The sequence below is a fragment of the Cavia porcellus genome, unplaced genomic scaffold, assembly GCF_034190915.1.
Source record: "Cavia porcellus strain 051 isolate PalLab524CR breed Dunkin Hartley unplaced genomic scaffold, mCavPor4.1 scaffold_8, whole genome shotgun sequence".
Lineage (NCBI taxonomy): Eukaryota > Metazoa > Chordata > Mammalia > Rodentia > Caviidae > Cavia > Cavia porcellus.
Window position 1 is genome coordinate 61,410,772 of NW_026947491.1, and position 12,168 is coordinate 61,422,939.

Here is a 12,168-nt window from a genome sequence, read left to right on the forward strand (position 1 = left end):
GCTGTGAAATAAACAAGAGCAGAGATACAAGTAAAACATTCTGTATGCACAAATACCCATATTGAAAATGTATTTATTATGATACCTCACTAGCTGAACTGAAAACATTAATAGGTCTATTTTACTTAGCAGGGATTTCTCATGATAATTATAGGAATATAAAAGACTTATGGAAGAGTGATGGGTCAAAATATGGCATAAAAATTTATGGCCTTGTAGATTTAAAGACTTACGCTTTCAGTTTAGAAATTTATCCTGAAGTCAGCTATCAGATTCTTATTCATCTAGTGGTAAACCAAATGATGTTGTAAACAGACTTGCTACTCTCATCTCCTAAACTAATTGGAATATGACATTTGACAATTGGTTTACTGAGTCCCAACTGGTATTACATTTGCTAACACCACAAATTGTGCAGCACTAGAACTGTATGCAGGGACAAAGGAGAAATTCCAAATAAAATATTGCATTTCAAAATCGGGAATTGTATAGCACAATCTCTGGATCTCAGAAAGATTTATGTTGGCCTCACACTTGGCAAAGAAAACAAACTGGTACTGCTGATGTCAACACTGCACCATGTGGGAAACATTGATAGGAAAACCTCAACACAATGGAGGTCTCAGGTGGAAACTTTCTACAACAAAACCAAAGGCAGAGTAGATGTTGAGTTATGTAGCAAGTATGATGTCACACAAAGTATTGACCAGTGGTTGCGTTTTACTTGATCCTAAACATGTGTACCATAAATAGTTTGATAGTTTACAAAGAAAATTATAAGTGAAAAACACCAGGGAGAAATTTTCTTAGAGGATTGAGACTGGAACTCAGAAGGATCATTTATAGCAGAGGAAAAATTATGCAAAACAAATTGTGGATCACACTGGCGACCTGACAGATGAATAGGCAGATGCAGCATCCCAAAGACCTACTCTGACAATAGAAAAACCAAAAAAGATGTTAACTGTGGCCTACAAGAAAGGACAGAAAAACAAAACACACATGCTATCAGTGTGAATGATGTTTGTATATGGAACATACAATTTTTATGTGTGAAGACTGCCTTGGGTGTGACAATTGGATGTGAAGATTATTTTTGTTGTAGATTTCTATTGGGTATTTTCACTGTAGTTCATGTAGGTTTTTATTTCTCATGTTATCTCATAGGTTTTGTAGGCAAATAAACAGCTAATGTGAAAATGTTGATGTCTATTCTAAGCAGTCATTTCACATTTGATATTGTATTTTATTGCTATCTTATTCCCCTGCTAAGTGCATGTTGTACAGCATAGTAGGAAGCTCCTGACAAAACAGGAAGAGGAAAGAAACGACAAGAATGACTTGCCACATAGAAAAGGAAACCTAAGCACATGCACTATGTCAGTGAGATGTGTGCATGGAACATGCAGTTATCATATACGAAGACTTTCTTGGGTGTGACAGTTGAAGCAGAGTCTTCCTGTGGTAACTTTTGTTTGTGTTTACCTCGTAGCTCATACATATTTTTATTTCTGATATCACTTAGGTTTTGTAAGCAAGCACACAGCTGATGTGATGTTGATGACTATTCTAAGCACACATTACATATTTGATATTTTATTTTATTGACATCTTATGTTCCCATTATTTAGGTGTGCTAATTGAAGTAAAGATTTTTTGTAGAGTGCTAGTGGTATTTTCATTGTAGTTCACATAGGAATTGTTTCTGATATTATCTTTTAGGTTTTGTAGGCAAGTTCACAGGTGATGTGAAAATGTTGATGTTAGCCGGGTGTGGTGGCTCCCGCCTGTAATCCCAGCACTTGGGAGGTTGAAGTGGGAGGATCACTGCAAGTTCAAGACCAGCCTGGGCTACAAAGTGAGCCCAAGACCAGCCTGAACTGCACAGGGAGACCCTGTCTCAAAAAAAGACAACAAACAAACAAACAAACAAAGAAGATGTTGATGTTTATTCTAAATGCACAATACATATTAAGAATTTAATACTTTATAAGGCAACCCACTTGGATCCCCTTCTATCTCTTTCAGACAGAAGCATTCTTTCTCTCAATAAATACATTCTACTCTTAAAAAAACAATTTAATACTTTATTGATATTTTATGTTCTTGTTAACTACATGCTGCATAATATACTTAGAACTTCCTGACAAAATAACAGGATAAGCTACATGTCAAGTATCTTTTACAAAAAGGCCAGGAATGCAAAATACAGGCGCAGTCAGTGTTAAGCAATATGTGTGTATGGAATGTGTCACTGTCATGTGTGAAGACTACCTTAGGTACGATAACTGAAGTAAAACTTATTTTTTATTTTTTGTAAAGTGCTGTGGTGAATTAACTAATAGGCAGTTTGTAACACCCAGCTGAATTGAATCAGCATGGTTCTGGTTGTGGAAGGCCCATCTGAAGATTGCTGCCAATGGAATAAGAGGAGAACTAGATGGGAAGATGGTGTGCTGTTAATTCTCCTGGAGATGCTTGTCACACTGACTGCCCTAATATGAACTCAGCTGTTTTCATTATTGGAAGAGCCTGGGCTCTCACTGTTGGTGAGGATGGTTAGGGTTCTCTTTGGGGGAGCTCCGGTCCATCGCTTCCTGGCTCCAGGGCAGCTTCTTCACCCTGCTGATGCAAACTTTCTAGCTTATTCTGCTCACTATTGGGCCTTCCCCGTGCATATCCTTGACAGAGCCTTGCACTAGACATTGTTGTGGGCTCTAGGGATCCAGTTGGACACATGGGCTCTAGGTTTTCGGCTGGACTCACGCAGCACATTGCCATGGGATCTAGGCCCTCAGCTGGATTTTTTGGATTTCTGGTGTGTGACCAGATCTCCCACACTCTTGCATTTCACTCTTTGGGTGAATATTATAAAATAATCCTATAAATTGTGTCCACTATTAGATCTTTTGCCTTGAAAATTCAGACTACAAGTGCTATTGATAGTTCATATAGGAACTTATTTCTGTAGTTCTTAGACTTTTTCATTAAAACAAGTTGTTATTGAAAAATTTGCTGTTTTATAAACAATAAATATCACAAAGGCAATGCCTTACTTTTGTGACTTTTTTGTGGTAAGCATGCACTGTTTAATATAATAAAACTCATAAAATTAAAAATTCATCAAGAGAAACATCCTAACGAATAAACGTGGGTGTAACTCACACATGGTTATACTTCTGAATTACAGTGTGTTAAGCTCCAAATTAAACTATGCTAAAACTTTGACTTGGCCAGTGATGTTGGCCAGTGGCTATAGCCCTAACCACTCAGGATGCCGAGGCAGGAATGCTAGAGTCTAAAAGTTTGTGACCAGCCTGAGCAGCATACAGAGACCCTGTCTGCCAACCCCTAACCCTATCAAGCACTCCCCCATCCTACTGCAACTTTTGCAAACCTCAACAAATAAATCCAAAAACAAGTTGCTTCTCCTAACAGACTGTCCTCCTATCCCTAAGACTTCTTGTGCTTTTTATGTAAGCCCTCCCTTCTTTTTTTTTTTTCCTAAGCCCTCCCTTCTTACCCATAGCCAATGTAGATTCAATATAAGTAACTTATGCCTGCTTTCCTGAGATGGTCATTTATAAAGTGCTTTTTTTTTAAAGATCTGTCAGACATTTTTCTAGCTGCTACCTAGCCTCCTGGAGGCTGAGGGAACTTGCCCTAGGACTTGTCCTTTCTTTCTGGCTAGCATCTATGATGGCTCAGTAATATTCTTCTATTTCAGAGATCTTTTCCATCTCTAGAGTCTGGGTTTAACAGTGTTCAGGAGGATTCTTTTTTAGTACTCTTGGGAGTTATAAAAAAAAGATCTTTGATAAAGATTGCTTTTTGGCTTGAACCAGCTTAATTTCTGAGACTGTATTAGCAACACTTGCCCCACCTACATGGGCAAGCAGATGAATCAGAATTACATGAATAATATACTTCTGTTTGAGTGTGTGGTACTGAGAATTGAGTTACCCCTCCCATTGTTGAGACAGTGTCTTGTCAAGTTCCTAAATTGTCCAGGCTGTGCTTGTTTTGAGCCTTCCAGTGCTGGGATTACAGGCTTGGGCCATTACGTCTTTTGCAACATGCTTTTGCAAAAGAAATTCACATCAATAAAATAAATCCATATAACATATGTGCAAAGTCTGTTACGAGGTGGAGGGTTAATCCGAAATGACGTTTACAGGGCTTCCTAAGAAGTTATCTGCATAAGAAAATTTTCCATCATGAGCTTCCTCTTCTCATTCTCCTTTAACTTGGGTCGCCACTCTGAGAGAAGCCCCAGACCCCCATTTTTTCTGCAGCTCAGGATGCTGCAGTAGTTTACCCCTTCCCCCCAACAGTTGTATACACCGGAATATGCTTTTGTAGTCTTGCGATCTCATTTGTACCCAACTCCAGTGTGGGCTTAAAATATCACACAGCTGTTAATCTTGGTTTCTTCTGGTACAGCGCCACTTGGATACACATTTGCTTACAGTTTCTACCGCGTTAGGGAAACATAAGCACAAAACACAAAAATAACCCCACAGTCGTAGTAGTTTTCCAAGCGTCTCAAACTCAACGAGGGGCGGGGTGATGGCGAGGCCACGCCTACCTGCAGCGCAGCCCCACTCTCCCCCACCCGGAGTGGGCTTCCAATTGGCCGAGGCGTGGGTCGGACGTGCGCGCAAACGCCCGGATGTGCCTCTGCTTCCGGCGCGCTCCCCGAGAACTATAGGGGACGCGTACCGCGGCTCGCGGTAGCTTAAGGGTCGGTATGGCCCTGTGTGACTGGAAAATGGAGCAAGAAGCCTAGTCTATGGGGCTAGCTCTGACCCTTACCCTCTCCCCGGCGGAGGTCCAGCCGCTCCTGCGACCAGGAGCCTCCTCCCTCGCCACCCTGAGTGCGTCCGAGCTCCCGAGTGGCCTGGGCCCGCGAGAATAGTCGCCGAGGCCCAGGGCATCGGGCTTCCGCGCGCTGGGTTACGGGATCTGGGGCGTCCTGTGGGGACCCCTTGGTTTCATTCCAGGCGCGAAAATCTCCGCGCGGTGAGGAGCAGGTATGGCTCTGAAGCGTGGGTCAGATTTGTGTCTGAGCTGGGAACGGGCCCCTTAGGTCGCCATCGTGTCCATCCTCTTCCCGACTCCAGTCTTTGTGTCCTCCGTGGTTAGCGGCGTGTGGCTTTGTGAGGGTTTTGTGGGAAGAGCGCCGCCGTCGCAGCCCAGGAGGGAGGCGGGGCTTGGGGCCCGCGCTTTCCTCGGCGGGGGCGGGGGCGGGGGCGCGGATGGGCGTGGGGACTGGGGTCTTGCCGGGAATCCCGGATTAAGGGCTAGACCCACAGGGGTCGAGATGGTGACAGGTGCCGGTTGGAGCGCGGCGCCAAGCTGGGCTAGACTGGGCTGGTTCCGTGGCGGGTTGAGTCAGCTTTTCCTCTTGGGCTGGTCAAGTTTAGACACGTTCCAAGTCTGCAGTTGGAGGAGCTAAGTCCCGACTTGTCTCCAGCTGAGGCTATTTAAACCATGTCTTTTCCCAGTTGTGTTCACTGGCTATTGGAGGTAGACATCTGGGATCACCGGCATACAGCAAGTTTTCTGTATTGATCAAGGTAAGAATTGATTAGGTAATAGTTTTAGTTTATAAAGGTATTATTTAGAGGCATGATCTTTATATGTAGTTTTGTTTTTTTCTAGTAATGTTTTATTATTTCAAGTTTATTTGTGTTTTCTTCCTACTTGTAGGCCAATGTGCAATACCAACATGTCTGTGTCTACTGATGGTGCTGTAAGCACCTCACAGATTCCTGCTTCGGAACAAGAGACCCTGGTTGGTATTTTTGTCTCAAGTGTAATGTTAGAAAATAATATATGCAGTGATCATTCCATAAACCTGGAATATAGAATAGAAGGCTTTTACGTGAAAGTGTATGTATTTAACTTCAATACTACTTTCTCAGGTTTAATTGCATGAAGTAAAAGTGAACTGTTAAGGATTAGTATTTTCTTAGCCCTTCATCACATGCGCTGTAAAAGTTCCATTACATTGTTAAGCGTTATGATGGTATGTTGATGTTACATTTATCATAATTTTTCTAGTTTAACCTTTCCGTTCTTAACTTTTTAAATGGTTTCTAAAAGTCACAAAAGTAGCTCATGGTGTTTGTAAAGGTTTTAGAAATATGCAAAGTAAAATCTAGGAATTCCTGCCTCTTTTCTTCATGCCTCCTTTTAAGGTGTATGTGTAAATACCTATATAAGCAGTATGTTAACGTGAAAATTTAAATATGGTTTACCAAAACAGGATTAAGTAAGCTAGAAGTGTTCTACAACTTTGCAAATCTACAGAATTCTTTTTAATGACTGCGTAGTATTTTAATAGCACAACTATGCCATTTTTATTTTTTGATGTTTTCATGGATTTTTCCATGAAAATTTTTGATATTTCATGATGTTTCATTTTATGTGTTGTGGATCCAACTCCATGCTAGCAGATGCCTAAAGCCCTGAGTTACTTCCCTACCCTTATTGATAGGCTTTTACAATTGACTTGTTTTTCCTTTTCAAAAAAGATAAATTAGTGGTTAAACCCAGGGCCTTGCACTGATCTACATCCCCAGCCCTTTTCTTGGAATTTTTTGTGGTACTGGAGATTGAACTTATGGGTGCTGTACCAATGAACTATATCCTCATCACTAGCCTTTTTTAAAATTTTGAGATATAATCTAGCTAAGTTGCCCAGGAGTGACTAGGACTTATGATCCTCCTGCCCCAGCCTCCACTGCTAGGATGTAGATGTGCATCACTGCACCTGGCTCTCAGGGTTTTTTTTTTAAAACTTTGAGATAGGGTCTTGCTACATTGTCAAGGCTAGCCTTGAGTTTGTAATTCTCTTGCCACTCACCCAGCTTTTATGTAGAACTTTTGTTGAATTACACGTTTGATTGCTACCACTGCCCATTAAATGTGACAAGTGGGATGTGATGGTAGACACATGTAATTCCAGTAGGAAACTGAAGGGGTAGGTTGCTGTAAGTTTGAGGCCAGTCCGGATTACAGGATGAGACCTTGTCTTAAAAAAAAAAAAGAGTTGTAATGGTTTTCACTTCTGCCAACACCGAATATTGTGTTTTTAAAAATTGACGTGTATATTTAAGGGATACAGTATGATAATTTGACACATGTATACATATAATGATAAAATCAAAGAAATTAGCATTTCCATGTCCTTAAATACTTAAAATTCCTTTGTTGGGAACTTTTGAACTCTTCTGATACCTTATAAAATATATAATAAATTGATAGGAATCAGTCTTTTATTATAATTATTGCCTTTTTGGAGTAGAAAAGTGTATGGTATTTAAATTTGTATGTCCCAGGTCTCTAGTGAGTCTGGCAGGCTTTTCATTTTTGAAATCACTTGTTTATTCTGGGATTTGTCGGGTCTTGTGTGTCTATTCTTTGTATTTTTCTTTGTAACTTGAGTAATTTCCTGCATTTCAGGTTTATTGAACTTTGATTGTTCACAAATACTGCATTTAAATGGTTTTTTCCCATGGTGAACATTTTTATGAAGTCATATTTGTTGACTTTTGAATTTTTTTCTTTATCTTTCCCATCCCAGCATTATGCAGATATAGCATGTATTTTCTTGTATTTTAAACTTTTGTATCTAAATCTTCATCTGGAATTTATCTTTGTCTTCTGAACTATGTACAGTTTTAGGACTGGGGCTGGAGGTATGCCTAGTACTCTACCAAAATCTTGGGTTTATTCCACAGCACTGGAAAGAGAGTATTTTATAGTTTTTTTTTTTTTTTTTTTTTACTCATGCTTTATAAGGCTTGACCAAAAACTGAGTTTCCATTGCAGATTGAATTAATGTAATTTTGTGTGGTGTATGTAAAGATTTGGGGGATGTTGCACATACCCTTAAATTGAAATGATAACAGATTTACATGGCCCTTATATAAGTGATATGCAGATTGATGAAAAATAGGAAAAAAATTAATTTTCAAATTTTTTTCTGACAGTTCATTATTTAATCTGAAAGTAAAGTTAATGTTTAAGTATTTTTCAAAAGAACAAACAGTGAATTCAGTTCCATGTTTACAGTAGATTCTAAGTTCTTCACTAATTAGCTAGAAATAGGCAATTTTCTTAAATCTGGTTATGAACATTAGATCCCAAATGAGGGTGCTGTCAGATTCAAATAGTTGTAGACACAAACTAAAAGAATGAGTTTTGCAGATGTTGAACAGCAGCAGGCAGGGAGAAAGAGCATAAGCACATTACAACCCTTACCTTGCCACTTATATATTTGATAGCACTTGGCAAAACTTGTAGATCAGCATCAAGTACACTAAATGGCATCTGGACCAGACTCCTTAAATACAAGTTTTATGTCTGTTTTTTTCTGGTGCCTATCAGTGGAGTATAGTAGACAATACATATTTGTTAAGTAGCTGTTTGAACTGTAGACCAAATTGGAAAAAAATGCTGATTTGTGGTTGAGGATCATGAGTTGTAGTGGTAGATCTGCTTTTAAATTACCCATGTCAGCTTTGGGTTAAATATTTTAGTAGCCAGGAACTAGTTCCTAGAAGTAACAGGATTTACCTTATTCTTTTTCCTTGTATTCTATAATTTCACTTACAATAAGCTTATTTGAACTGTACTATAGGGTAAGCTTCTTGGATCTCAGCCATTTATAATGGTAAGGCAATAAACAAATGATAGAAATCCTAGAAGAAAAATAATATTAACTGTCTTGGATTGGTACTGTTTTTAAATAATTAGACCTCCAGCATTTTTTCCATATCTGAAGATATCTATGTCATTCAGTTTGCATAATGTGTTCCCTTTAGTAAAACCTTATAATTCATTTTTATAGATCTAACTTGGTGAGATGGCGAAACAGTGTTTGCTACCTTTATTGAACTTCTTTCTCCACGTATTTGTTGCAGGCCTTACAGTTTTAGAATAATTTTGCAAATTCAATAACAGCATTTTTTTCTTTATAGGTTAGACCAAAGCCATTGCTTTTGAAGTTGTTAAAATCTGTTGGTGCACAAAAAGACACTTATACTATGAAAGAGGTAAGGTGAGCTAGAGGTAATCAATGTCTTACTAGTTGCATGTTACTATAATTTTCAAGATTATGGGAGAAATTAGACATAGAGGAATTTTGCAGTAAACAGCAACACTTTTGTGATCATTTGGTCTTTACTTTGTTGCTGAAAATTCTAATTGTGCTTGCATGAGTTTCATTTCTCAACCAGGAATGCAGAGTTAGAAGTAGGTCCAGTAGGGGTTTTTGGTCTTTTTGTGCTATGAACCCATTTGGCAAACTGATAAAAAAAAAATCTTCAGATTGGGAATTTCTCAGAATCATGTTTTTCAATCCACGAAATAAAATAAATATGATTACAAAAAATACAGTTATTAAAATAGTAAACAAATTTGTGATATACTTCTTAAATTAACATTACTGAAATTCAGCAGCAGATATTTCTGTATTGTCAGGCATAGAAATATTTTGATGTGCTTCCACAAAGCATAGTGTAATGTGAAAACTTAAGATTTTTATTGGTGACAAAATCACAGGTACTGCTAATAGTGTTGTAATTTGTTGCCTATATTAATAATTGAAGGAAAAACTAAATTTCAGTTTGAATTGAGTGAAAATAAAGATAGAATTTTTAAAAAATCCATATTATTGGATTCCTGAGTTCTATTCAAGGACTTTTTAGGCATCCCTGAGTCCCAGGTTAAGAACTTTTGCAGTAGAGATACATGAGTAAAGTTTACTGAATTCTGGGATAGAGGTGAGCTGATTCACGAATGTGTTCTATTTAATAGATGGAGCATTTCAGTGTATTGTTCTCTGCTCTGAAATTTGGTCATAAAAGAATGGTTTCCTGTGAGGGATGGGGCTATTGTGGGAAGAGTTTCAGTGTGATCGAGATAGGCCTATTGTCCATCTCTCCTAGTTTATAGGGGCTTAGATTACTTAAATAGTAAACTTCCTTTCTTACAATAGTTTAATGAGGTTGGAAAAGATTGCAGATCCTTTTCAGTTGCATGTTTATAAAATATCTGAAGGGGTGCTTGGTAGAAGGAATGTAGCTTTGTTTCCTGTTTTTCCCACTGCCTGTCAGCCCTCCAATCGATAGTCTTTCAAGATTATTAAGATTTACTCCTGCTTAGCTCGTTAAGTTCCTAGGTAGAATTTGCGGGAAAGTACTAAGATAATTGATGTTTTTAGGGCTGTGAATCTGATACTGACTTCATAACATAATCTGCTAAAGAAACAAAAATGTTCAGATTTAATAGTAGATAGAAATTAAAAAACTGATCAAGAGCAGCAAAGACTTGAATAAGCTATAGAGTAGTAACATATTAATGTGGTCCTCTCCTGCTGTCGGCAGCAGATTGGTTCCAGGACCCCCACCCACAGTGTTCAAGTCCCTCATATAAAATAGACTGGTTTTTGTATACAATTTAGGCACATCCTTTCATATACTTAAGTCATCTCTAGATTATAAAACAAATATAAACATATTGTTTAGGGAATAATGACAAGAAAAAAATTCCTGTATGTTTAGGATAGATACAGTTTTTTTTTTTTTTTTTGGTACCGGGGATTGAACTCACAACCTTGCGCTTGCCAGGCAGGCACTTAGGCCGCTGAGCTAAATCTCCTGCCCTCTAGGGTTTTATCTACAGGTTTTATTTTGAAGTATTTTCAGTCTGCCTCTCATTTGTTTCTTTTTTTGTTTCCCTTTTCCTTTTTCGGTACCAGGGATCGAATGCACAATCTTGTGCTTGCCGGGCAGGTGCTTACACCACTGAGCTAAATCCCTTGTCCTCTCATCCATTTCTAATACATAACAACTGTATGAAATTTTATGAAATATCAGAAGAATGAGACTAGTGATTATGTTGTAAACTAAAATGCTATACATGTTTTGGTGGTTAATAGGTTTGTGTTGGGATAACTTAAAAGTGGATTGTTGGGGATTTCACTCAGCGGCATAAGCACCTGACTTGCAAAGCACGCGGTCGTGAGTTCAATCCCTGGTACCGATAAAAAAAAAAAAAAAAAAAATTATAAAAGTGGATTGTTTACCTCCTCTTTTAGGAGTACATAGTATATATAATTTAAGTGGTTCAGGTCTTTATTTTGATTATTTACTGTAGTATACATTAATTTTTTTTTTTTTTTTTTTTGGTGCTGGGGATTGAAGTCACAACCTAGCACTTGCCTGGCAGGCGCTTATGCCACTGAGCTAAATCCTCAGCTGAATTAATATTTTTAAGGATTTATTTCACTGATTAATTTCTCCTAGAGATGTTATTTTCCTGTCAGTCCTCTCTGATAACCTCAGAGGCTATTGAGGTAGATGGTGTTTGTGACTATTAAATGACTGGGTCACTGCCATATGTTATGAGCTTTTTGTTTTGATTTTGCAACTTTTACATTTTACTTCATTTTTCCTTAGCAAGTACATAGCAGACATTTAGTTTGTAAGGAAAAAAATTTCACATTTAAGCAAATTAGAAAAGCGGTTATTTTGCTTCTATCAAATTAAAAGAAAAAGGTTTAAAAGTAGCTTCTTTTAGAATACAGAAGATGTTTGTCTATCTGCTTGGGGTTCTGATTGTTTAATCCTGTTCAGGTAAATGGGATATTATTGAAAGTAACAGTTTTTTGTTTGTTTGTTTTTGTTTTTTAATGCTCAGAAATCATTTTTATTTCAGGTCATATTTTATCTTGGCCAGTATATTATGACTAAAAGATTATATGATGAAAAACAACAACATATTGTATATTGTTCAAATGATCTTCTAGGAGATTTGTTTGGAGTACCAAGCTTCTCTGTGAAGGAACACAGGTAAAAAGCTAGCTGTGCAAACATTTCAGCTTACTTCACCCACACTCCCCTTTTGTCAGTGATGAATCGATGTATATAAAAGATGCTAATGTTCTTTTTTGGGTCGTATTGGGTTTCAAATAATGGTTTTCATACTGATCAAGTGCTGTATTGCTGAGCTACATACCCAGCCCTGAAGTTTGCTTTCTGGCAACATATGGAGAACCGGAGGTCTAAAATTATATAAACCTGTATTTGAGATCTAGTCCCATCATTTACTATGAGTGTGAATAGGTAAATTGATGTCAATTTTCTAAACCTTAGT

The 12,168-nt window shown here is 38.0% G+C and overlaps 1 protein-coding gene across 3 annotated transcripts in view; it reads left to right on the plus strand.

Moving 5' to 3' along the window:
• The first annotated feature begins 4,663 nt into the window (after positions 1–4,663).
• Mdm2 (MDM2 proto-oncogene) overlaps positions 4,664–12,168 on the plus strand; it is a 47,790-nt gene continuing 40,285 nt past the window's right edge. The window contains exons 1-5 of one of the 3 annotated variants that reach the window (XM_023567664.2): positions 4,664–5,033; positions 5,508–5,579; positions 5,713–5,797; positions 8,991–9,065; positions 11,731–11,864. In XM_023567664.2, the coding sequence (XP_023423432.1) occupies positions 5,717–5,797; positions 8,991–9,065; positions 11,731–11,864 (290 nt within the window). In that variant the 5' untranslated portion in view covers positions 4,664–5,033; positions 5,508–5,579; positions 5,713–5,716. The remainder of the gene's footprint in view (positions 5,034–5,507; positions 5,580–5,712; positions 5,798–8,990; positions 9,066–11,730; positions 11,865–12,168) is intronic. The other 2 variants (XM_003475931.5, XM_063255110.1) reach the window with 2 other exon arrangements.